We start from the raw sequence: 27,037 nt of genomic DNA, 5'->3' as shown, positions 1-27,037 counted from the left end.
TTAGAAAGATCATATGATTGGGAACATTTGTACCAAGTTTCAAGTTGATTGGACTTCAACTTCACCAAAAACTACCTCGACCGAAAACTTTAACCTGAAGTGGGACAGACGGACAGATGAACGAACGGACAGAGACCAGAAAACATAATGCCCTTAAATGGGGCATAAAAAGCAAGACTATTAGTTATGTCTAAAACACGGTTAAAGTTCACATCTGAATAATCAACTAAATAATAGATTAGTTTAATCCATAAATCTGTTAATCCAAGCAGAGATTAAATCAAAGCTGGGTCATTGCCCCATTCAAGGTGTGGAAAGGGGGTAATTCATTTCTGCATTCTTTAATTTGTACCCCTTAATAACATGTATTTATATTTTAGCAACTTGTTATTCTCTTTTCTTTATTTTTTTTGATCATTTTGTCTTTTCTGTTCAACCCCTATCAGCTATTCTGTTCACCCCCTATAGGCTTTTATGTTGACCCCCTATCTGCATACTCATAAAACTCTGGTCTTACCCTAGTTAAATACCTGCAACAAAAAATGTTGAAATTCAAATACAATGTACTGTGGATTCATTTATTTTCGTGGGTACCAATTTTTCATGGATTAATGAAATCTTGTGTATTCGTGGATATATAATTTCGTGGTTTCGGCAAAGCCTGCATATGTTCCTTTTAATCATGTGTAATTCGTGGTTCCCTAGTAATAATAATGAATCCACAGTAGTACAGATGGGTAATAGTCGGCTCAAGTCAGTGTTGTTTACGGATTTATGCAATATTTTTGATGACAAGTTATTAGTTTATACAATAAGGTGAAATTTGTAAAATTTAGAGTGAAAAATTTATTTGATTGAAAACTGTATAAAATTAATATGATTGAAAACTGTAATTCTTTTGCTTGGCCTATTCAATTCATTTAGGGGTAAGAAAATCAAAAGTACACAGGTTAAAAGAAGGAAAGCCGGCCTTTAAAGACTTTTTAAAAGGATGAATTATACATCAAATTTCATATTCTTTTACAAATTCTAAATAAATATTCAAATGAATATTTATAACAAAGTTTATACTTTTCAATAACTTTTGCAGTTTTTTTTTATTACCTATCATTTTGTAAAGAATTTAAACCTAAGGTTTGCAATACACACAACATTTAATCCTTTTTTATCGACCATTCCTTATCAAATTAATTCCACGTTACCGAGTCTTGTCTTAAAATACAAAACGAAGACAAACCTGCCAAGAGTTGTCTAAACTTGTTTGAATTACACATTCAATATTTGATAAATGGTCTCTTGAAAAGTTTCTGGTCACAGAAAAAAATCAATTTGGATTATAAATAAGAACTACCTTGTTTATAAATTATTCAAGATTCAAAGTTAAACATGTGTTTGATATTAATATTAGTGACTTTAGCAGACCACTACCCTGTAGTGAATTTAATAGTGGAATCAGGGGGGGTGGGGGGTCACCATTTCCAAAATCCTGGATCCAAGTTTAACATGAATAATTATAACGATTTATTGAAAATAATTATTTTTAATAAAAAAAATATACAGTACATGTACTGCAAGAGTCAGAAAATAAATGTACTTAAGTACTTTAGGAACCTCCAAAAAAAATCTTCTTACATAGAAATTAACAAGCAATGTTTTACTCATCCATGTTAGCATAAAATTTTAAATGAAAAAAAAATAAAAATCTAAAAGTTCTGTTACTTTTGCTAAACTGTTAAGGGATGACATCAAAAGCTCAATGTAGGATAAAAAAAACTTAATTTGGGAACAATTGATTGACCCATATGGATATATGTAAAATTGATGTAGGATAAACAAAACTTGCATCAAGTTTAAACCCCACACCCAAACTATTTGAATGAAGTTTTTTTATCCTTAATTGATCTCAAGGACTAAACTTGGGAATTTCAAGCTAGGAGCCCAGACCAAATGTTTCATAATTAGTTTCTATATGTTCAACTGAAATTTAACTGAAAGTTTAGGGGCCCAGCTCAAAATCTAGGAGCCATGGGCAATTGGGCCACCTTTAAGTTTTGTCCCTGGATCTTTTGATGTCGTCCCTAAGGATAAGTTTGGAATTTAATTGTAATAAACTGTCTATTTATCAGTAAAACAGGGAATATATTTTTTTTAACTTGCGTTGAATCTTTCAGTCATACACAAAAAAGCTTCATAAAATTCTTGTGGTCTAAAAAATAATTCAAATTGATCATTTCCTGCTTCAAATCCAGTGGCAAATATTTCAAATATATATTTAAAGGATTTAAATTAATTAATAACAAGATCATTATTACCTTATAATTTTGTATTCCTTCCTTCCCTCTGAATTCAGAGTTAAATCCATTCTTTAAATATGGTTAATACTCTGCGGGGACCTGAAATTTAAAATAATCATTTAATTTCACTTCCTGTGATGTAGAGACGTGTTTAAAGAAAACAAGCTACTGCAAGCTACACCTGAATCCCGCCTTCTTGGTAAAAACTTAATTGACAAATATGCATTTACAATTGTCAATATCTTATATAGGCATGTTGACATAATCTTATAGACACATATTAAATACAGACAGATTTATTTAACCTATACAAATCTCGTTACTCAATAGGGATGTTATGCATTTAAATACCCATTGCTGAGGAGGGATGTTACATGTTTAAATACGCATCTCATTTAGTTAAGCACTTTCAATTATCAAACATGCAACAACAAAAAAACTAAAAAAAATTTATTAACTAATTACTTTCTTTTTATTTCAACTTATGTAATGTAAAGTGGTAACCAACACCTTGACAAATTGATTTGGCCTGCTAATTTTTATATAATTTTGACAAAATGTTTACTTTGACCCATTGACAAAAATGTAACTTTCAAAAAATTTGAACCAACCACTTAATCAGAAAAATTTCATTGTTTATATACCTTAATATTTCACAACAATATAAAGTTATTTAAATGTTTAGTTAATTCTTACAGAGTTATCTCCCTGTAGTGTTAGGTACCACATTAACATAACTGCACAAATAATTTTTGCATTAGGGCATAAATACACAGTAGACCCAGGGCTTTCCTTTGAAATTGAAGTTGAAGGCTAAATTACAATTATAGGTGGCTGTTACATGCATTTGGAGAAGCCATACGACAGCTTGGTGCTTTACGACAAGGGGTCTGGGGGCAGCTTCTTTGGAAAGCCTAGCTGACCTGTCTAAGACCATCATGAAAAGATTTCATCCTCATTCTGCCTTCTATTTCACTTTTATTTTATGATTATTGCATTAGAATTGGGACATACCGTTGGTACACCCCCCTTTTTTTTTGGAAATGACTGGATCTGCCCCTGCTTTCTGCATATTAAGATTTCATATGCCTTGTATTTATAATGAGTTTATTTACATACGTTCAGGGATAAATAAAGCCATGGTTTATTTTGTGAACAATTTATTACCTAATTATTAAAGAAAATAAAAAGATCATTTAATACTAATATCAAGTACACATGCAATGAGTTTTGTTAACATTCCACACTGTGGATTCATTATAATAATGCAACATTGATTGGATAACATGTACATTGGTATACGAAGATGTGGTTCAATACCCATTTTCATGGTATCAAACTACCCAATTACTCAAAACATAACCTTCAAATAACTGTATCTATAGGATTTACAAAGACAGTTCTCTGAACAAGCCCTGTCCCCTGTAAAAAGCAAATGCCCATCTACTATGAACAAAACTTCAATCCCTTAGAGACAGTTTAGACTGTGAATATATCCTTATATTTAATTTATTTGGTTAAATAGACCATGAGACCTATAAACAAGCAGGGTTTGAAATGAGCAGGGGCCTGCTTGCCAAAAGCCCCTTAAATTTGGTATGGGCTACTAAAATTTCTTTTCTTCATGTATACAACAGTGGCAGATCAATAAATTTTCATAAGTGGGGGCCCACTGACTGACCTAAGAGGGGGCCGCTCCAGTCAAGCTTCAGTGATTCCCTATATAAGCAACCAAATATTTTTCCAAAAAGGGAGGGCCCGGTCCCCCCCTAAATCCGCCTCTGTACAACTATATATATTGGGTACAAAATATAAGATGTGGGCTATGATGCTATATAAGTTTGTATATTGTTAATATGTATATGTTCTCTGTAGCAATTGTTTTAAGAGAATAAAGTATTCATTCATTCATGATGCCAAAATTTTAACTTCAATCCCTGACAAGCACTGTCTGTCACCTGTACATGTGAATACCATATGCATCTGCCTATTACATTTGTACTATGAACAAAACCCTCAGTCCTGAAGGGACAGTTTTCACTATATACATGTATATAAATAAGTTTAATAGACCTCTAAACAAGTCCATTCAAAGTCCAATAGACCTCATCACTGAAGACAGATTGATCATGCACATCATTTATAATCATTTTAGGGCCATTCAAAATATTAATCAAGATAATATAAAAACCATTGAACAAAACCCATCTATATATAATACACTGTGAAAAATCTGATCTCAAAACTATGCACATTTATACCAGTACTATTACTTCTTTGTATTCATTCCCGGTCAATTAACCGTGCATCCATATAAAGGACTTTGTTATATCCAGTTTAAATGCTGAATTATTAAACTAATGGTTCTATTGAATAATAATAATACTACCAAATTTAAATAGAATCCGTTCTATACATCTTTTATTTACTGACGGTAACCCAAGCTGAACAATCACTGCTTCTTCAATGAAGGATAGTACAATGTTATTACACTGCACTGATATCAGGTCAATAGAATCCATAAGAATTTTCATAGTTTAATACATCAAATATAACATAGTCGTGGATGATCTTGACATGATTATCTCGAGTATTCGAGAACAAAACCTACAAAAATTTACCTAATTTTCTTTAAAGTCTTCTGGCTGAATCACAAGTCATAAAGCCACAGCATGCACCAAAATCTTTTTCAACTACCATTTCGAAGATCAAAATTCTGACATTTTTCTTATTTCTGAAGATCAAAATTCTGACATTTTTCTTATTTCTGAAGATCAAAATTCTGACATTTTTCTTATTGGTCCAAACAAATATAATTACTAAGTCAGTATGAAATTTTACTAGTCTGGGGCATCCATGGCTAACCATGCAGACAGCAGTCATGGCTTGATTTCGGACTAGTAAAATTCTGCACTTCAAGCCAATAGAAACAAACTTAATTTGAACCTTGGGCTTGAGGACTCGAAAGTTTATTGTGAAGGCGGTCTTTAGGAAGAATTTTTGAGTTTTTAGAAAGTTCTTTACCCAATTTAGCTTAAGTTTGAATTCAGCTGTTACTTATATATTGCTAGTCAAATCATACAGGATATAGAAAAAAAAATATAGAGATAGCATACCAAACATACAATAGACACAATTGAACATAGAGAAAAGATATCCTCTTTAACATGGACTCTGCGGAGACAGTTACAAGGTATGAAGGCCGGGACAAGTGCAATACAAATACAGCATACTGCATTGCTCAAATCCCAACCATTACACCAGGCTAATCACAATCAAACCTTAAACAATGAGTGCAATACAAATACAGCATACTGCATTGCTCAATTCCCAACCATTACACCAGGCTAATCACAATCAAACCTTAAACAAAGAGTGCAATACAAATACAGCATACTGCATTGCTCAATTCCCAACCATTACACCAGGCTAATCACAATCAAACCTTAAACAAAGAGTGCAATACAAATACAGCATACTGCATTGCTCAATTCCCAACCATTACACCAGGCTAATCACAATCAAACCTTAAACAAAGAGTGCAATACAAATACAGCATACTGCATTGCTCAATTCCCAACCATTACACCAGGCTAATCACAATCAAACCTTAAACAAAGAGTGCAATACAAATACAGCATACTGCATTGCTCAATTCCCAACCATTACACCAGGCTAATCACAATCAAACCTTAAACAAAGAGTGCAATACAAATACAGCATACTGCATTGCTCAATTCCCAACCATTACACCAGGCTAATCACAATCAAACCTTAAACAAAGAGTGCAATACAAATACAGCATACTGCATTGCTCAATTCCCAACCATTACACCAGGCTAATCACAATCAAACCTTAAACAAAGGGTGCAATACAAATACAGCATACTGCATTGCTCAATTCCCAACCATTACACCAGGCTAATCACAATCAAACCTTAAACAAAGAGTGCAATACAAATACGGCATACTGCATTGCTCAAATCCCAACCATTACACCAGGCTAATCACAATCAAACCTTAAACAAAGGGTGCAATACAAATACGGCATACTGCATTGCTCAAATCCCAACCATTACACCAGGCTAATCACAATCAAACCTTAAACAAAGGGTGCAATACAAATACAGCATACTGCATTGCTCAATTCCCAACCATTACACCAGGCTAATCACAGTCAAACCTGAAACAAGGAGCAAAGTTCAACAGATGATTAATCGATTGATGAACCAAGAAATTATTTCTAATTGGAGAAATTGTCTGACTGGCCACAAAGAAATTGTCAGATGGGAAACATTGAGAAAAGTTTGATAGATCTACAATGCACCTATAATGCAAGTCACACATGTCAAAATAACCCATTTCGTAACTTTTTTGCTTACTATTCTTTATACTGTTTAGTCTGTTATACCATATGCATCCTGCAGACCCTCATGTTTTCATATCAATATATGTCAACTAATGTAGAAATGAAGGACTTTTTGTGTTATCATATGTATAAAATATCAACAGAAATTAGAGTATCATTCAACTAACTGAAACAGGTGTACTGTTTATTTCAAAATTTAATGGCTTCAGCAGTAGATTTGTGTTTCATCCTTGTAGTGACTTTCACCTTATTTTTTTTACCTATATCTACAAACACTTCTTTTTAACTGTCTTGATCTTTTAACATGTTTAAGTTTACATAAGCTACTGTACACACGACTCTTTCATTCCACTACGGCACTAGTGTGCCAAGGAAGTTTGAACTAAGAAATTTATTCTACATAATTTATAGACCAGATTATGTTAATCTTTACAAATGAAAACAGTCAGAATTAAACCTATTCAGCTACTAGATACTACATGCTCATACTACACAACTATAATATAGAAATAAGTACACACAAGTCAAAGTTGTGTTTTTTTTTAACTGACAACATATTCTGAAATAATCAAGAAGCAGCAAGCATCGTCATGCTCATAAGGCATATCCAACTGTAATTCATAGCTTGGGAAATCAGTGAGGGTCTGTGAGCACTGAAGGGTAAAGAGAATCGTAATAAAACAATAAATTGTATTTTGATGGGTATGTTTGAACTTTGGATCGGAATTATTTCCCTTTGTTTGTGATTGCACATTGAAATTATTTCCCTTTGTTCATGATTGCACGTTGTAGAATGTTGTGCCTATCTTGATAACAGATTCAGGCCACACTTAAAAATATTTTGGTTTGCCCAAACCCTACCCAAAGGTTGAGATAGTAGGTAGCTATATAGGCATTTTCTTTTCTTTTTTTCAAAAAAGAAATTGAAGTATCTGATGTTTATTAGTCTTCATGCCTATTTGATTAAAAAAAAACTTCTTCAAATCAGGACAATAAAAGAATTTGAGAAGGCAGCTTTTTTTCTGGGTAGGTAGCGTTTGGGCAAACAAACCTATTATTTATTATGGCCTCATAGAAAAGATTTACTTCACACAAACATATCATAATTCATGTACACATTACATGTATAACAAATCATAAACAAAGAGTGCACAATTTGTTTCAATCTATTTTTTTCATGGCGAGTCGAAAACAATTTTTTCTTTCAATTTTAGCATTACATATAGTGGCAACTGAGGGTGTAACAAACATTTTTTTTTTCTTTCTCAGAATAAAAAAAAAATGTTTTTTCTTCTTCAAAAACTGGAAACACTTTCCAAAAAAAACATAGCCCCCCCCGAAAATAAAATGGTTGCTGCCTAAAAAAAATTTCAGGCCAGTCTAGGTCATTTTTTTGCCATGGTGAGTCCAACAGTAAGAAGATATTTCATTGCAATATAATTTATTTATATTTTAGTCTCCATGACTTAATACCGGATTTGTAATCACATAAGCAACACAACGGGTGCCGCATGTGGAGCAGGATCTGCTTACCCTTCCGGAGCACCTGAGATCACCCTTAGTTTTTTGTGGGGTTCGTGTTGATTATTCTTTAGTTTTCTATGTTGTGTCATGTGTACTATTGTTTTTCTGTTTGTCTTTTTCATTTTTAGCCATGGCGTTGTCAGTTTGTTTTAGATTTATGAGTTTGACTGTCCCTTTGGTATCTTTCGTCCCTCTTTTAATAGAGCAATGAAATTACATAAAATTCAGATTTAATACTTTTGCTATAAAACGATTTGTTATTTAGGTTTAGGTTTATTCCCCTTTTGTGGGGAAAATTTGGATCGTTAAATAGGGAATAACTGAAAGCCTCCCCCCCCCCCCTTTAGGTCACTCATAGACCCAATTATGAAAAGTTCTGGATTTGCACTGGATGTATGTACAAGTATAAGAAAATAAACCTTCAGCTCTAGTATATCATACATGTATGATCTATAATATGGAAATACCCAGTTTGGCAGTTATTAATGTTGGTAGCCAATATACAGTCTTCATGTTTAGCCACTAGTCTGATGTCCAAGACTAGTAAAATTTCAATCGGACTAGTAAGAGTTTGCAAAACTTTGTTTTGACCAACAAGAAATTTCAGAATATTGGCCTTCGGCGTAGTTGAAAAAGCTTTTGGTGCAGACTGAATGAGTTTTATACATGATACAAGAAAAACAGAAATTTAAGTAGTAGAGACCTCACCAAATTGTAGAGGCCATTGGTGAGTGGACCCTGCTAATTTCAAAATCCAAAACTGAGAAGAAAAAAAGTTACCTGTTGCAATATTGGTTAAAAAAATCAAAAAATAACAGTACTTAAAATTTTCCGGTGTTCAAATTTGCTTTAAATACATGTAAACATCAAAGGATTTTCAAGTGAAATTTAAAGGTGCAATATAAAACATTAATGTAAAGAATGCAACGTGAACACTTGAAAAATTATGGATGTCAAAATAAAATTTAGGATTTCAATTCCTTTTTTTTATTATAAGTCATGTCTTCTATTATTCTAGTTTATAAATGTTTAACAAGTCATGTCAGTCCTAGAAATTACGATTTGATATCGATGTTTAAAGGAAAGAATTGATGATTCTTCAGATTTTTCTTAGGAATGTTCAACAAATTGACAAAAATTGACTGGACTGAATATAAGGGTCCTGTGTTTATTTGGAGTACTATAAGATACGTATTATAAAAGCAGCTGGAATATTTAAAAGTTCTGTACTTGCTATGTTATGTGATAGTTACTGAAAATTGACTGGACTGAATATATTTTCTTACAGGACATGTGATAAAGGGTCCTGTGTTTATTTGGAGTACTATATTAAGATACATATTATAAAAGCAGCTGGGATTTTTATAAGTTCTGTACTTGCCATGTTATGTGAAAGTTAACGAAAATTGACTGGACTGAATATATTTCTTACAGGACATGTGATATGGGTCCAGTGTTTATTTGAAGTACTATAAAGTAAAATCACAAAAATACTGAACTAGAGAAAATCCAAACGGAAAGTCCATCATCACATGATGGCAAAATTAAATGACAAACACATCAAAAACAAATGGACAAGAACGTATTATAAAAGCAGGTCGGATTTTAAAAAGTTTTGTACTCACCATGCTATGTGTTAATTCCACTGTACGCCACTGTACGGCCTGTAACGGGGGAATACCTTCGTTGACCAGTCCTATAACATATCACATAAACCTAATATCAACACACTGTAAAAACTTCCAATACTATCCAGACTTTTTATTTATACCTCTGAGGGGTTCAATCAGGGGCCTATATTGACAGTTACGCTTTAAATGAGGCACACATAGAGGGAATTCAATAAAAGTTCATGAAGTTTGAAAAGATAAGAAGATTAGAAGGATTTGTTTACCTGTACAACGGTTTAAATGACCTTTAACACTTTTTAAATTGTCCTTGTTCTTTTAGTCTTGAATTAAGAATTGTCCAATTGGCAGTCATATCACATCTCCTTATACTTTTAAACATTATACTCAAAAGTACAAATACAAAAATTTCTTTATACCTTATCTATTATGACAATTCCACATTAATGCAACATTATTTAATTATCAGCTATCGGCTTGGAGACATCGGAGGTACTGCTAAAGACCATACCTAATTCAAAGGGAAATGCAATCCTTAAAGCAACTTGTGCAAGCAAAAAGTACTTTGTAGAAAAGCTTGAATAGACTACTGGTACATGTATTTTATATAACAATAACAGACTTTTGATCACCAAGTTCATAATTTTACGACACTCGGATAGGTAACATACACTTGAGCAAGTAAATCAAAGCTTTTAGTGGGTGCAATTTGGGGGGGAAGGTACAGGGCAGGGTAATATGTTTTATATTTTCTATACAAGACAAATCATTGGAAAACAAGTTAATTTCTCTAAATTGCACAGTTTGCAATATATATTCGAGAGTCAAAAGTGGGCAGTATGAAAATAGTCTATTGTACATTAATTGAAGGAATGCCACCAAACAATAAAGTATCAATTGTATGTGACCTGCTATTTCCAATAAGATAAGTATATATAGGTAAATACAAATGATGTGATTAGAATAAGTAGCTATACTTACTATATATAGGTAAATACAGGTATTAGATAACCCTATAAACCTAATCATACTAGAAATACAACGTAATCACAACACGTGATAAGAGATACGTAAAAACTAACACAAACTGATAAAGTCTCGTTTCCTGGGAGAGTAATCTCCCATGTATCAATTGGAAAGTTCTGCTTTATCTCTCCGTAGGTGATAAGTAAAATGACGTTAAATTTTAACTGTTACCTAGAAGCTTGTACTACAATGAGTGGCTGTGATTGTAGTCGGGATAGACTGGCAGCCAATCGGTAACCAGATAGGGAATGGAAATAAATGGTCAAATAAACCGTGTTGAAATCTATGGTCTTGCGTCAGAATCTCCAACGTTTAGATAGGCTATAGAAATAGGCTGATTTATCTAACAATAATTGCTTCAAGTTGAGACAACTTCTAAGTTTAATTTTAGAAATTATTGAGTAAGCAATTTATGTTTCAATGTATTTTTAAACCTTTTTTTTAAATGAATCAAAAACTCAAATTGCAGTCAGATTAGAATTCGATTGGAGCAGTCGTTTGAATGGTAGCGAGACTGTTACTTACATACATTTTTGTACTTAAAGGAAAATTTATTTGGAAGCTTTTTATAGTTAATTGTCATATGCAAAAATTATGAATATCCATAACCTTTTTTTCATTAGGCCAAAAAAAAATATGTCTGTTTCCTGTTTCCGACCGACCCTGACTCAAACCCCCCGACCCTAGATCTTTTTATTCAAATCCGGAAAAAAATCGTTTCCGGTCCAATCCAGATCCGTATTTTACTATGCCCAAACAAAAAATGTCTGCTCCCAGCACAAATGTGCCACAATTAGCGAGTTTGAAAATGACAGCACTTGGAGGATTATTCAATTAAAGCTTCTTTAACCCTTTCGCGGCGAGTGTATCCTTGAGCATACACAATGCGCATGGCGGGTGTATCCTTGAGGATACATGATGCGCAGGGCGAGTGTATCTTTCAGGATACATAAATATTGTCCCAATGAAAACCGCAATTTTACGGTATTTGCCGTTCTTAACAGTTGAAATCAATGATTCAATCAAAATCTACGATACCTGAGGGTCATATTTTAGTTCTTCAGCAGCATTAATAACATCGTGAAAGGTAAATAAATCAATTCGGAAAATTTTATTTTCTAAAATTAGAACCGGAAACACGTTTTGAGGTCATGTGAGGATTCAAAATGGCTCCTCTCGATAACAAGCAGTGGAAGTACGGCTGTTTTCGCTCTTTTAAAGGAGCCCTTCACATTTCATAGGTAATGTTGGATATATAATAATAATAAATGATTCAATATATATTTATAAATAATGAAAGCAATCATTGGTAGGCCCTTTTCCCCATAAGTAGGCACAAGACAGGTAAGACTTGCATGTAGTTTCAATTTTTTGTCACCGGTTTCGAGGGGAAAAGATAATTGGGTTTGGAATGTACGGGAAAATGCACGAAATTAATTAAGGAAGTACAAGTTCGTCTGCTACTATTGCAGTCTAAAAATGTCGTCAGACGAATCTGACGGCGACTTTGAAGAGTTTAGTGAAACTGATGTTATAAATGCCGAACAAGAGGTTTTGGCCGCTGAGGAAAGGTTGCGAGTTATTTTGAGTGAACAGGGGATAGGGGATGACAGTGATGGAGATCTCAATGAGTCTGAAAATGAGGATGAAGGGGAGGAGGAGGTGCATATTGATGAGAGAGGAGATGGTGGCGATGGATGGCACTCTAGGTTTGATATTTATGAAAGGGGTTTACCACATTTATTTAACCCTCGTGGCAACACTGGGCCAAGTCGCGTCATGGGTGCTGAAAAGGAAGTCTTAGATTTTTGGCAACTCTACATGGGTGATCAATTTCTTGAGTTTCTTATTAACCAAACAGATAGTTATGCCAACTATAACATTCAGCACAGGCCAAACGATAACAAAATGCCTTGGAGTATCCCAACTTTACCAGAAATTAAAGCATTTCTTGGTCTAACCTACCAAATGGGAATAAATCGCAAACCATCTACTAAATTATATTGGTCAACCGATCCAGTTATGGTCACCCCAATATTTTCATCAACAATGACCAGAGACAGATACACCCAAATATTGCGGTACCTCCATTTCTCTAACGTTGCAAATGAACCTAGACAAGGAGAACCAAATTATGATCCTTTATATAAAATTAAACCTGTAGTTAACCATTTAAATAATAAATTTGGTTTAGAATATATACCAAAAAGAAATGTCACCATTGATGAGTGTATGGTACCTTTCAAAGGGAGAACATTATTGAAACAATACTTACCAAGTAAACCACATAAATGGGGCGTAAAGGTTTGGATGCTGGCAGAATCTGCCAACAGCTACATACAATATATAGATGTGTATCCAGGTAGAACAGTTAGAACAGAGGGCAGTCTGGGTTCTTCGGTGGTAAAGAATTGTTTAGAAGGTGCAAATATTGCAGGTCAGGGCTATCATGTTTATACCGATAACTTTTTTACATCGCCTAACCTTTATTTAGAGTTGTGGGAGAATTATGACACAGCTGCATGTGGAACAGTCCGTAACACTAGGGCAGGTTTGCCAAAAGATATCATGTGCAAAAAGCCAGTTAATGTTGTAACTCGTGGAGACCATCAATTCAGGCAAAAAGGTGCTTTGTTAGCGGTATCTTGGAAGGACAAAAAAACTGTATCAGTATTGTCAACAATACACAATGAAAGCATTGGTCAAGTTACTCGTTCAGTAAATGTTGACGGCCAATTTGCAAGACAGGAGTTTAATTGCCCATCTGCTATTGTTGACTACACTTGTAATATGGGTGGTGTTGACAAAGCAGATCAATACATTCAGTATTATTGTTATCACCAGAAAACCTTAAAATGGCCAAAAAAAGTATTTTTTAGTCTACTTGAGATGGTTAAATTTAATGCCTACAGATTATTCACATTAAGTCCAAACCATTCTTCAAACCTCACATTCCTTCAGTTTTCTTGTTTGCTGATAAAAGGATTGATCAATGGATATTCTGCCGGGGTACGGAGAGGAAGGCCATTACTTGCCCCTGATCAGAGATTGATTCAAAGACACATGCCTACAACTTTAAATAGTAAAGGCAGGTGTCATGTCTGTTACATGAGACAGAAGAATGGCAAGCAAGACAATATAAGACAAACTAAATATGGGTGTTCAGTATGTGGAAAACACCTCTGTATGCCTCAATGCTTCACAATTTACCATACAGAGAAGAATTACTGCTAGACTGACTTTGTGTTCTTTGTTTAATACCGTTTATTGTTCCAGTTTTATTCATGGATTTGTGTTATAACTTTTAAACTTTTTTCAAATTGACCGTTAATTAACTGAATAATCATGACAATTGGTGTAAAAAATGTGAGGAAAGGCAAGAGAATTACAAAGAAATAATCCTTGAGTGAATGGCACACAATTCATAGGTGAGTCACTGAATGTTGGTTGTTTTTTGTTCTTGTTGGTTTAAATCTTATTGTTGAAAATTTATAAATTATTTTGAAGACTTTATAGTTATACATGTACTGATAAAAAAAAATATCTTTCAGTTCCAGTACATTTAAGTTTTGTAACTTGATATGGAAAAAAACCCTGCACTGAATGATCAAGAATTGAGAATACCTGTTATGAGTGTACACAATAAATGAATGTAAAATTTCATTTTATAAGTGAAAGAACACAGGTTTGAACATTGGTTTCAATTTAGACTTGTATACTATATAATGAAATTCGAAAACTGAGTGATTTTAAAACTGGAAATACAAATAGTGAATCCATGAATAAAGCTGTAACATATCGAGGAATTACAATTGGTACTAGAGAAAGTTGAAAGTTACCTTTGCCTAAAAAAAAAAAAAACTACAAATGTTCTTGTACATAATGGTGATTCTGATTATTTATTTCTATATTTAATAGTATAGTAAATAACTGACATTCCTGGCCAGCTATTCTGCTCTATTCTTCTATTCTTCTAAAATAAGTTGCAAGAGCTGATTGAAAAAAGGCATAATATAATTTGTCTTTGTTGAATCTGAGTATAGAAGATCATAGAAAGGTTTCTTTTTGAAAAGCATTTATTTTAGCATTGAAAAGTATTTTTTTTTGCATTTTTTTTTTTTTTTTGCAAAGTTTCTAAAACAAAATAGTGACATTTATTCTTGGAGTATGAATCATAAATTTCATATCTAATTTGTTTGATAATCGCTCTTATCAAAATTAAACAGTGTTTTGAATTTTAACAACGTATATGTGGTTCCATATATTATTGTACATCGAAAAAGAGTAGTCGTTCGTCGATTGACAGAGTTGTCTTTTCATCAGTACAAATGGCGGTCGTAAACGGAAAGTCAAAACGGTCAATAATGAAAGATAAAAAGCTTCGAACTTGCCATAAACGATGTTTGAATGACCAAATCGATTGATAAGATAAATGAGAAGACTCGGTAATAGCGATTTGCCGGATATTATACGTTTTAAATGCATTTTACACGTATTCAGTATCGAAATTTTGGCAACATTGAGCAAACAAGGTAACAAAATCAAACTTTCAAACATCATAAGGACTTTATTATTCGTTTCAATTTGATAAGACATAGAAAATATTAAACACAGTAATCTATTCAACTTCCGTATCAGTTTTTTTTGCAATCTGTGCCGTGGTTTTCCAGTTGCAGCACGTTTTTCAAGTTGCAACTTTTCTTGAAGCACCGATCACGAAATTAATTCAGGCTGGGGAATCTGAGCGTGCAAATTTGCCTCGGCCACAGAAACCCGCGGAAAAAATAAATTCAGTAGTGAAAGTGTTAAAGGGATTAAATCATTTTGGGAGAAGGAAACAGACATTTTTTTTTTTGGCCTTTTAAGGCCATGGAAAATAAATTGTTGGTTTCCCCTCACATAGGAAAAATCTAGAAGACCTGGCAGGCAGGCCATTTTTTTTGGTTACCATGCGTAATTTTATATCAACATGTAAATGTTTTGTCTCTGTTGGGAAAAAAAAAAATTTTTTTTACAGAAAAGTTAAATGACCCAGGGGTAAAAAATGACCAGGTCTGGTTAGAGGACTAAGTAGCCATTGCAGTTTGAGAAATCTCAACTCAGGTGGTTATTGACTTACATATTGGGTTCTGTATAGGACAATTACAAAATATGTTTAAATTTATAATGAATTAACAGGGTTTAGACCGTTGGTTTTCCCGTTTGAATGGTTTTACACTAGTAATTTTGGGGCCCTTTATAGCTTGTTGTTCGGTGTGAGCCAAGGCTCCATGTTGAAGACCATACTTTAACCTATAATGGTTTACTTTTTAAATTGTTATTTGGATAGAGAGTTGTCTAATTGGCACTCACACCACATCTTCCTATATCTATTCACCCGTACCACACCAGATGAAGTGCAACAAAGTCTGTTTAGAGAAGCTCTAAGGAGAAGTTTATGTCCCACTCTATTTTTGGTAAAAATCCCCCAAATGTTGCCTCATGGTTTGCAAAGATTCTTGATCCAAATGTTAATGACCCGATAGTTGACCAATACTTAAAACGTTTTAACAAATTAAGATTTGATTTATCAGGAACATTTTACTTCAACAGTAACTCACTTTGGCAATACATACATGTATATCAGTTTCTTGGTACTAATTTATACCGCTATCTTTGTTACTGAAAATTTTAGATGGCACTCTTTTCTAATTCAAAACAAAAATTACTTACTCATTCCATATTAATATGCAATTTTAATTCAGATCATCTTATATACTATACTGATAAATAACAAAATTTTATGCTTCATTCAAGTCTTCGTGTTTCTGTTCAAATTATTCACTCTATGAAAACTGGACTTTGTTTCTATTTTAACAACAAACATACTACATTTGTAGTAAGCAGCCGGGATCCAGCATAACAATTTATAAACTAAACTTTTTTGTGGAGCCAGCATTTTGACGCAATCCTTCATTTCGTCGTCAGCGTTATCAACAAATATTCACTCTGTGGCTTTAGTTTTGGAAATTTTATTAACCTCTGCTTTAATTTTATTAAGACCCCAAAAAATATATGTCTGTTTAAGGTTTACTGTTACATCATCAAAATAAATAGGGTAGGTAGGTCAGTTTTTCTGTTTTATTTTTTGAGCCATGATTTTGAGTTGAGTGGTACGTCTTGCCTTGGTCAGAGTTGTCCATGGGCCTATTTTAACCGTATTTTGAATGATTGGATTATTTTCCTTGGTCATTGTTTGGAAAAAAATAGCGGCAAAGTTTTTATTTCATTACATGAGTTGCAAGTTCACAGAACTTCAACTTCATCAAAAGCTACTTCGACCAAAAACTTTAACCTAAAGCAAGACAAACAGACGGATGAATGGACACACAGACCTGTCACCAGAATACATAAATGGGACAAAAAAATAATTTTAACAATCATACCACTAGTCCTGACGTCCCACGACTGTTTTGCCAGACAAGCCGGGACCATGGGATGTCAGAGCTTGTCCAATATCAAAAATTGGATATTTGCCCACCCAAAATAGATGCGCTGCTTTGTCGCTTCTGGAGCCGACTGAGGGCCTTGGAATTATATAAATGGGGCTTTAATCTATTCATTTATGTTAGTTTCACCTACCTGCCAAACCTTTATTTTTCTATATTTTAACATTTTTCAGTGATTTCTTCATTTTTGACTTTTATAGAAAAATAAAGGTTTGGCAGGTAGGTGAAACTTACATAAATGAAGAGATAAATCTTTGTTTATTTTAATCTTTCAAAAATGCCATTTTGTAAAATTTATTAGACTGGTCCCACGAAGTTACTTTAATACAACAGAAATAATTCATTCAAAAATCGTAAACCAGACGATCACGTGATCCGAAGTGAAAAATAAGCAAAAATTTAAAAAAAAGGAAATATAAGTAAACAAATATAGCGACACGGTTGCGGTAAATAGCAACACGGTCAGTGCAATAAGACAGCGGGGAATTGCAAAAGCGCTGTGCTAAAACAGCCTGGGGAGAACACTGAAAAAAAATTAATCTTTTCTCTCCAATATCCCATGTAACCCACAATTTTTGTTTACTTTGAAAGTTGTTGACCTACAAATTAAAGTTTTGCATGTTGATGTTTGAATCATCTACAGCAAACATTATTACGTATAAATTTAACAAAAACCAATGTGTAATTAGTGCACAATCTCTGAGAATGATTTAAATAACCAGACCAGTGAAGGATATCCCTGCTTCTGCGTAGTGTGGCATTCCAAGAATGACTTCACTATAACATACAATGTAGGTTGGATATATTTAGAATATCTCGTCATACTTATTTTTCTGGATTGTAAAAGAAACGTAAATAGTGTAAAGGAGAGCTCAAGGTACAATTATTTCGTGAGAACCAGAAGGGAATTGTGTAAAAAAGTGTTTAGGCTTAAATTAAAATATTGATTGTTTGCCCTTTACCGACCGACCCTAAAAATTTGTTGCGCCTGAAAATCTTTTATTTGTATTTACCAGCAAGATTTTATTTTATTTTATTTTTTTCGTTCCTACCAAAAATCTTATATTTGTATTTCCCGCTAAAAACTATTTTATCCGGAATTCTCGGGTTTTATCTTTAACGTATAAGGTCCAGTCCGTTTGGTATCACTTGAGTGTTTGACATGAACACTTGCATTTGAAGTTTCAAAGCATTTGTTTGATATCGATGTTCAGCATGTGAACGCTTCCTGAAATCATGATATGACGTACGCTACTCTGTACCTTTATACTTAAAGAGCAGGGTTCATTTACAAAAAAGTTCGTTTGATACAAAATTATCAACGTGTGAACTAACTAATTGTAAACGGACGTTGTATTCTATGTAGGGATGGCCATTTGTGATCCGCAGATCAGGATGATTATGTTAACGATGCCGATATCTGATATGAATAAAAAGTGACAAAACCCTGTAAAGTGGAGAATATCTGGCAGTAAAATCGCCAAGTTGTCCATACAGATCATTTATAAATGCGATGTAAAATATGTTACAATTGTCAGAGTTTTAAGTCTTGTAGCATTTTTATTGGAAACAATCATATTGACACACACGATGTTTTTAACACTCTAGGGACTTTTTCTACTAGTAATGTATGTCTGCCCGGACATATCTTATCAGTACAAAGTTATCTTTTTCAGAAAATCTTAAGGTAAGCATACAAGGTACGTAGTACAGAATCAGAGACATGTCTCTGACAGAATATAAGTGCAAGTTCAAAGTTCCAGGCATATAAACGTTGAAGATATGCGGCACAGCTCTATATTTTGATATTTGAAAATAAAATAGTAGTGCATATGAATTAGCTTCACATTCTACGTGATATTTTTTTTAAAACTAATAATATAGTCCAAGAAAACTTAATTGCAAAAACAAAACGGACACAAATGACATTATGCAGAGTTTGTATCTATAAAATAAAATATTATACCTACCTGCCTACCCATGACAAATAATATACCGAGCCAAGTTATTTTTTTGGGGGAAAAAATAAAATATTTTACCTTCCTACCTACCCTGTTTCAAAACATAGGGTTGGAAAAGGACAAACAAACAATATTTTAATTTAGGCCTTAGTCAAACTATTAATTTCTGGGTCTCCTTCTCTTCAATTTGAGAAAGATTTGTTGGGGGGTTTTTCCACACTATAAAAACAAAATGAATGATGTGAGGGAATCACTCTGGTCAACCCCATATGGGATTAACAGATTGAAGCCATCTTTCCCCAAAAAATTGTCTGAGCACTTGACAACAACACAATTTTTTACTGTATTTCAAACACCTTTTGATTTAAGCTTGATCTTATCAGCACCTTATTGCATCAGGCAAGTGTATGTCATTTGTGAGCATCAATTTTCTTATTTTGCTCTCAGTCACAACTTAAGACTTACATGTCTTTAGGAAGAAGCCCATAAGCATTTCAAGATGGACCAGTTTCTGGATACAGTTTTCGACAAATACATGTATGTCAGGCCAAAATAAAAATATGTCTGTTTCCTACTGCCAAGGCAAATAAATCAGGGTCGGTAGGTCAGATTTGCAGTCGATTAAATGTCATGTTTGGTTAGGGTCCTGTACCCCCAAATGATTTAATCCCTTTAAAGAAGCTTTCATTGAATAATCCTCCCAATGCCGACTTTTTTTTAAACCTTAATTGTAGCACATTTGTGCTGGGAGCAGCCATTTTGATTGTTTGGGCATAGTAAGATACGGATCTGGATAGGACCGAAAACAATTTTTTCCTGGACTTGAATAAAAACATAGATGCCAACCCCTTTTGACACAATCAGTAAGAAACTATCAAATTTTCCGTATTTTTGAAAAAATCTCAGTAATCATTCATAAACTTGTATTTACATGTACCAATAAAAAATACTGACAAGTGGTTGCAAAATGATGTGCACTAAAATTTGTCGTTTAACATGTTGTCTGTAGTACATGTATGTATTCCAATCATTAATTGTTCAGATGTTCTCGACTTGTCAAGGAGAAGTAGAGAAAGGGGAAAGCTACTTCATAAAATGCAAGTTTGCATCTTCGGAAGTCAGTTAGTTCCCAACAATAGGTTGATAACTCCCAAGAAACCGGAAGCATTACATTGGCGTTTTCTAAATACCGGACCAGGACAGAAAAGTAATGATAAAAATCCGTGTTTTACAAAATTGAACAGCGATGTTTAGGAATCCGTAACTATTCGACTTTGAACATAATAGCGTAGTTTTTATCACAAAATCGGAAAACAACAGAAAAATCGTAATGGTTGGCATCTTTGTGAAAAGATGTAGGGACGGGGGGGTTACTCAGTAACGGTCGGTCAGGAAACAGGAAACAGATATATATTTTTTTTGCCTCATGTGACTTCCCATGTGACAAAAATGTGTGCTTAAATTCCATCACATGTTGAGTAAACGTGTGAAAAAGTTTTATTTTATACAGCACAACATATTTGGGAGATTAAATTCTAAAAGTAAGGTCAGGGGGGATAAAAACATAAGGACCAATAGGCTGTGCCTATTGTTCGGCATGTATCTTTTATTATTATTTATAACTTATCTTGACCAGATGACACCATTCATGTTCAGTTCGTTGGTCCGAAAAGTCAATAGTCTGAAGGTTCAATGGTCCGAAGGGTCAATAGTCCGAAGGGGCGTTGGTTCGAAGGGAACTAGTCGGTAATGCTCTGTTAATAATCATCTCCCAAGGAAGGAGGGGATGGACAGGACCGGAACCCTGGAGTGGACGGGACCGGATTGAGGGACAGGACCGGAACCCTGGAGTGGACGGGACCGGAGTGAGGGACAGGAACCTGGGTGAATGGATAAGAGAGTGGACAGGGGGGACGGGGGTAGAGGGAATGGGAAGCGGTGGTCAAATGGGCGGGAAGAGGGGGTAGAAGAGATGGGAAGCCGGGAAAAAGGAAACGGGCGAAAAAACTCTTATGACATTTTATCAGGAGATGGACAAAGGCATAATTACCACATAGGCTCTTAAAAACGGGCTGAATCCCGCATTCAAAAATGGAGGTTACACCCTCATTAAGGGGATTTATCACTATCTCGTCACCCCTCTATCCCACATCCAACAGGGAGCATTGGTACGGTGAAAGAGGGGTGGTGGAAGGGGTGTTGGAAGCGGAGAGCAGAGATTGGATATACCTGTCCAGTCATCCTAATCTTTGTCTTGTCATTATTACCTCCTATATTTTACCAATGCTGTCTACGGTCGGCACCTTTTCCTGTACCCCCACTTTCCCCTTTTTTGAATTGGCACACATACACACACACGAGGATAGGAGTTAAATAGACTAGCTAATAAAGAGGGGGGATAGGAGAAGAAAGGGGTAATAATATCCACTTCCCGCCCCCAACTTCCTGTTACAGCGCCCTTCTGCCTTTCGGTCTGTCTCCCGGCACCCCTTTATTCCCGGTTCCCAACCCTGACTTACAGTTCCCGTCTCTGGACTCATGGTTTCCCGTCCCCTATCCAACCCTCCATTATGTAGCTACATAATCGGAAGAGTTCTGCAGGTTTAATAGAGTGTGTGTATACCAAAGTTCTTTAAGCTTCTCCAAAAAATTAATAAAATGTTGGAAAAATATATACTATTCAAGGCCAATCTCATTAAAATCCGATGTTCTGATACGCTACCCTCCACTGTTAGTCGGATTTTAATGAGATTGTATTCAAGGCTAAAGTTTCATTTTGAATTTTTATTTCTTTACTGTAAATGCAAAATGAAACTTAAGCCTTGAATAGTATTAAACCTGTACAACATTTTAAAGTTAACTGATAAAGTTGTTCTAACTTCTTTTGAAATGACCACATGGGTGTCCATTGTTCTCCTTTTCCCTCCGAGGGCAAAACGTATTTACAAGTACAATTACTATACGTGTCCGCAATATTTTTTATACAAAAGGATTATGTTATAACTTATGTCGGAAATACTTCACACATACTTAACTGTTGTAGCTTTTTTCAATGTGACGGTCATGCCGTTCCCAAAAATGTCGCATGCAACCCAATGTCACCTGTTGAAAAAAATGCAACTTTTTAGTAAAATTAAGGTTACAATTAGACGGGGATCATTGTTTAATTATAAGGTCATGATAACTAACTTCAGTTTGATTGATAACAGTTACCTAAACTTACTTTTATTTAACTTATTTACTTTCCCGCGAACTTCTTCTGTGGTGATAATGGCGGCCTTGACATGTGCACTTCAATCCCACAATGCAAATTTGTTGTTGTTACCTGGTGAGGACATTAGGGCGGGAAATACAAATTATAAATATTCCGATAAATCTATAAAAAAATTAGACGGTATTCATGGTAGGCCTATTGGCAAAACTATTTAATTTTTGAATTGTTGAGTATAAAAAGAATTCACATCTAAAACATATTCACTTAAACAGTCTTATATCTTATAACTTTTTAAATGTTTTCTTTTTTTTTGAAAATCATAAATGTCGTGCTGGTATTTTTTTTATATATATGATAATGATGACTTTTGTGGAAATATTTGGTTGATGATATAGGGAATCACTAAAGCATGACCGGAGGCACCCCTTTTTAGGCCGATAACATAAGTCAGGGTTCCCTTAATAATTTTTATCTGGTTCTTAAAATTAATTTAGGGAGGGGGCAATGTGGTCCCTACTACCTTATCCTCAAACACCTGTTTATTTTCTCATTTACTCTCAATTAACTCTCTCTTACTCCATGATGAAAATCTGAAAACAACTAAAAGTGTAGCATATCCCTACTTTTATCCTCATTCTACCGTATCTATAGTAATTTCAGTCAATGTATTGACACGTCTTGTTCTTGATGTATTTAGAATTTGTTCTCTTTTTAGGTTTTTTTTGCGCCGCAAATCAATTACTTTCACTGTATACACAATCAAACAAACTGTATACATATCCTTCCATTATTCAGGAAAATCGTAAAGATAATAAGATGCGGTAATGATTGCCAATGAGACAACTCTCAAGTTCATCACAAGCCACGATATAGAAGTTAACAACTATAAATGACAGTTTATTCAGCATAAAATTTAGAATGGAAATGGGGAATGTGTCAAAGAGACAACAACTCCACTGGCACCATAGAGCAGACAACAGCCGAAGGCCACCAATGGGTCTTCAATGCAGCAAGGAACTCCCACAGCCGGAGACGTCCTTCAGCTGGCCCCTAAACAAATATGTAAACTAGTTTAGTGATAATGGGCGTCATACTAAACTCCGAATTATACACAATTAAGAAAGTAAAATAAAAAACAACCGTATAAGGCTAATAAATATCAGAGGTTCCTGACTTCGGACAGGCACAAAAACGCGATGGGTTAAAACATTTTTTTTAGATCCCCCCTTCTCCACCTATATACTTATTATATATTCTATTCTATTCTTCCATGTAGAACAAATTGAAGATCATGTAACAGGAGGAAACTTACAACAAGACATAGATTGAATATATGATATAAACTTTTTTTTTTTAAATACGAAAAATAAATATGTTTTGTATAATTAAGTACGATGTAATAGTTGAGTTAATATTGATGGTTTGAAATTGAAGATTTGAAAGAATCTACTGAAGAGCAATTTACAATGGTATCCAGTAGTTTGTTCCAATCGGTTATAGTTCTTGGAAAATAGGATTCTTTTCTTTGCTGTGTTTTGCAGGATGGAATTTGGAAGCTGATCGAATTAGAATCTCTTGTTTCTCTTTTTTGTGGGATTAATTAATTATTTTTAGGTATTGCAACCTTTTAGTGTTCAATTTTATAAAGCTTTACCAATCTTGAGTCTTTTTAGACTCTTCTGATAGAGAAACTGCGCCATTTAAGATATCGTAACATGTTACCAACGCTTGAGGTGTTTCTGTATTTATTGGTTACAAAACGCGTAGCCCTCCTTTGATCTTTTTCAATGCTATCTATGTCTTGTAAGTATGGATCACAAACAGAGCAATCATACTCTAGTGATGGTCTTACTAGGTACTTGTATGCCTGCTCTTAAATGGATGTTGATCTTATGTTCAGGTTCCTCCTTAGAAAGCCTAGTATGCTATTACATGTATATGTATGTGCCTGTCCCAAGTCAGGAGTCTGTAGTTCAGTGGTTGTCGTTTGTTTATGTGTTACATATTTGTTTTTCGTTCATTTATTACATAAATAAGGCCGTTAGTTTTCTCTTTTGAATTGTTTTACATTGTCTTATCGGGGCCTTTTATAGCTGACTATGCGGTATGGGTTTGTTCATTGTTGAAGGCCGTACGGTGACATATAATTGTTAATGTTTGTGTCATTTAGTTCTTTTGTGGACAGTTGTCTCATTGGCAATCATACCACGTCTTCTTTTTTATATTAGCTTATTTTATTTATGTGCACATCCAATTTAAGGTCGGAACTGATAGTAACCGACAGATATTTTGGTGTTGTTACATATTGTAATGAGTGGTTGTGTAAAGTGTAGTTAAATGTGATTGGCTTTTTTTCTTTCATTTCTGGTGACTGCAATTACATGCCATTTTCCACATAGTCTCCTACGATGCCAGGTTATCAACATCTTTTTGTAATGTGAATCCGATCAATCGGAATTTGATTTTATTGCCAAATATTCTATTGTTTCGTCTACAAATAAACGTATTGTAGATGTAAGACCTGTTAGAATGTCGTTAAAATAATACAGAACGAGACTTGGTTCAAGAACTAACCCCTGTGGAATCCCTGACTCAACTGCAAAATACTCAGATTTCCCCTTCTAGTCACATTTGATGTTAGCTATAAGTTAGTATGGATCAGTCACATCTGATGTTAGCTATAAGTTAGTATTGACCAGTCACATCTGATGTTAGCTATAAGTTAGTATGGACCAGTCACATCTGATAAAAGTTATAAGTTAGTATGGCCAAGTCACATCTGATGTTAGCTATACGTTAGTATGGACCAGTCACATCTGATATTAGGTATACGTTAGTATGGACCTGCCACATCTGATGTTAGCTATAAGGTAGTATGGACCAGTCACATCTGATGTTAGTTATAAGTTAGTATGCACCAGTCACACCTGATGTTAGTTATAAGTTAGTATGGACCAGTTACATTTGATGTTAGTTATAAGTTAGTATGGACCAGTCACATCTGAAGTTAGCTATAAGTTAGTATGGACCAGTCACATCTGATGTTAGCTATAAGTTAGTATGGACCAGTCACATCTGAAGTTAGCTATAAGGTAGTATGGACCAGTCACAACTGATGTTAGCTATAAGTTAGTATGGACTGGTCACATCTGATGTTAGCTATAAGTTAGTATGGACCAGTCACATCTGAAGTTAGCTATAAGGTAGTATGGACCAGTCACAACTGATGTTAGCTATAAGTTAGTATGGACTGATCACATCTGATGTTAGTTATAAGTTAGTATGCACCAGTCACACCTGATGTTAGTTATAAGTTAGTATGGACCAGTCACATCTGATGTTAGCTATAAGTTAGTATGGACCAGTCACATCTGATGTTAGCTATAAGTTAGTATGGACCAGTCACATGTGATGTTAGCTATAAGGTAGTATGGACTAGTCACAACTGATGTTAGCTATAAGTTAGTATGGACTGGTCACATCTGATGTTAGCTATAAGTTAGAATGGACCAGTCACATCTGATGTCAGCTATACGTTAGTATGGACCAGTCACATCTGATGTTAGCTATAAGTTAGTATGGACCAGTCACATCTGATAATAGCTATAAGTTAGCATTGACCAGTCACGTCTGATGTTAGTTATAAGTTAGAATGGACCAGTCACATCTGATGTCAGCTATACATTAGTATGGACCAGTCACATCTGATGTTAGCTATAAGTTAGTATGGACTGGTCACATCTGATGTTAGCTATAAGTTAGTATGGACTGATCACATCTGATGTTAGTTATAAGTTAGTATGCACCAGTCACACCTGATGTTAGTTATAAGTTAGTATGGACCAGTCACATCTGATGTTAGCTATAAGTTAGTATGGACTAGTCACATCTGATGTTAGCTATAAGTTAGTATGGACCAGTCACATCTCATGTTAGCTATAAGTTAGTATGGACCAGTCACATCTGATGTTAGCTATAAGTTAGTATGGACCAGTCACATCTGATGTTAGCTATAAGTTAGTATGGTCCAGTCACATCTGATGTTAGTTATAAGGTAGGATGGACCAGTCACATCTGATGTTAGTTATAAGGTAGGATGGACCAGTCACATCTGATGTTAGCTATAAGTTAGTACGGACCAGTCACATCTGATGTTAGCTTTAAGTTAGTATGGACTGGTCACATCTGATGTTAGCTATAAGTTAGTATGGACTGGTCACATCTGATGTTAGCTATAAGTTAGTATGGACCAGTCACATCTGATGTTAGCTATAAGTTAGTATGGACCAGTCACATCTGATGTTAGCTATAAGTTAGTATGGACCAGTCACATCTGATGTTAGCTATAAGTTAGTATGGACCAGTCACATATTATGTTAGCTATAAGTTAGTATGGACCAGTCACATCTGATGTTAGCTATAAGTTAGTATGGACTGGTCCCATCTGATGTTAGCTATAAGTTAGTATGAACCAGTCACAACTGATGTTAGCTATAAGTTAGTATGGACCAATCACATCTGATGTTAGCTATA

At 34.4% G+C, this 27,037-nt stretch overlaps 1 protein-coding gene and 1 long non-coding RNA gene across 2 annotated transcripts; one reads left to right on the top strand and one right to left on the bottom strand.

The window, feature by feature from the left end:
• On the bottom strand, positions 1-22,589 carry LOC134719352 (uncharacterized). The gene is made up of 4 exons (XR_010107559.1): positions 22,514-22,589; positions 9,813-9,883; positions 2,313-2,393; positions 1-530 (listed from the first exon to the last, which is right to left on the bottom strand). It is a non-coding gene; the product is annotated as an uncharacterized LOC134719352 (long non-coding RNA).
• Positions 12,610-14,075, top strand: LOC134718426 (piggyBac transposable element-derived protein 4-like). The gene has a single exon (XM_063580926.1). It carries the CDS (start codon positions 12,621-12,623, stop codon positions 14,073-14,075), a length of 1,455 nt encoding a protein of 484 aa, XP_063436996.1. The 5' UTR covers positions 12,610-12,620.
• Positions 22,590-27,037: the final 4,448 nt, after the last annotated feature.

Source organism: Mytilus trossulus, chromosome 5, assembly GCF_036588685.1.
Source record: "Mytilus trossulus isolate FHL-02 chromosome 5, PNRI_Mtr1.1.1.hap1, whole genome shotgun sequence".
Classification (NCBI taxonomy): Eukaryota; Metazoa; Mollusca; class Bivalvia; order Mytilida; family Mytilidae; genus Mytilus; species Mytilus trossulus.
This window is presented reverse-complemented; position numbering and strand designations above follow the sequence as displayed.

Excerpts from the sequence above, each read along its gene's own strand:
- LOC134718426 (XM_063580926.1), top strand. The coding sequence starts at position 12,621 with ATGGGTGCTGAAAAGGAAGTCTTAGATTTTTGGCAACTCTACATGGGT.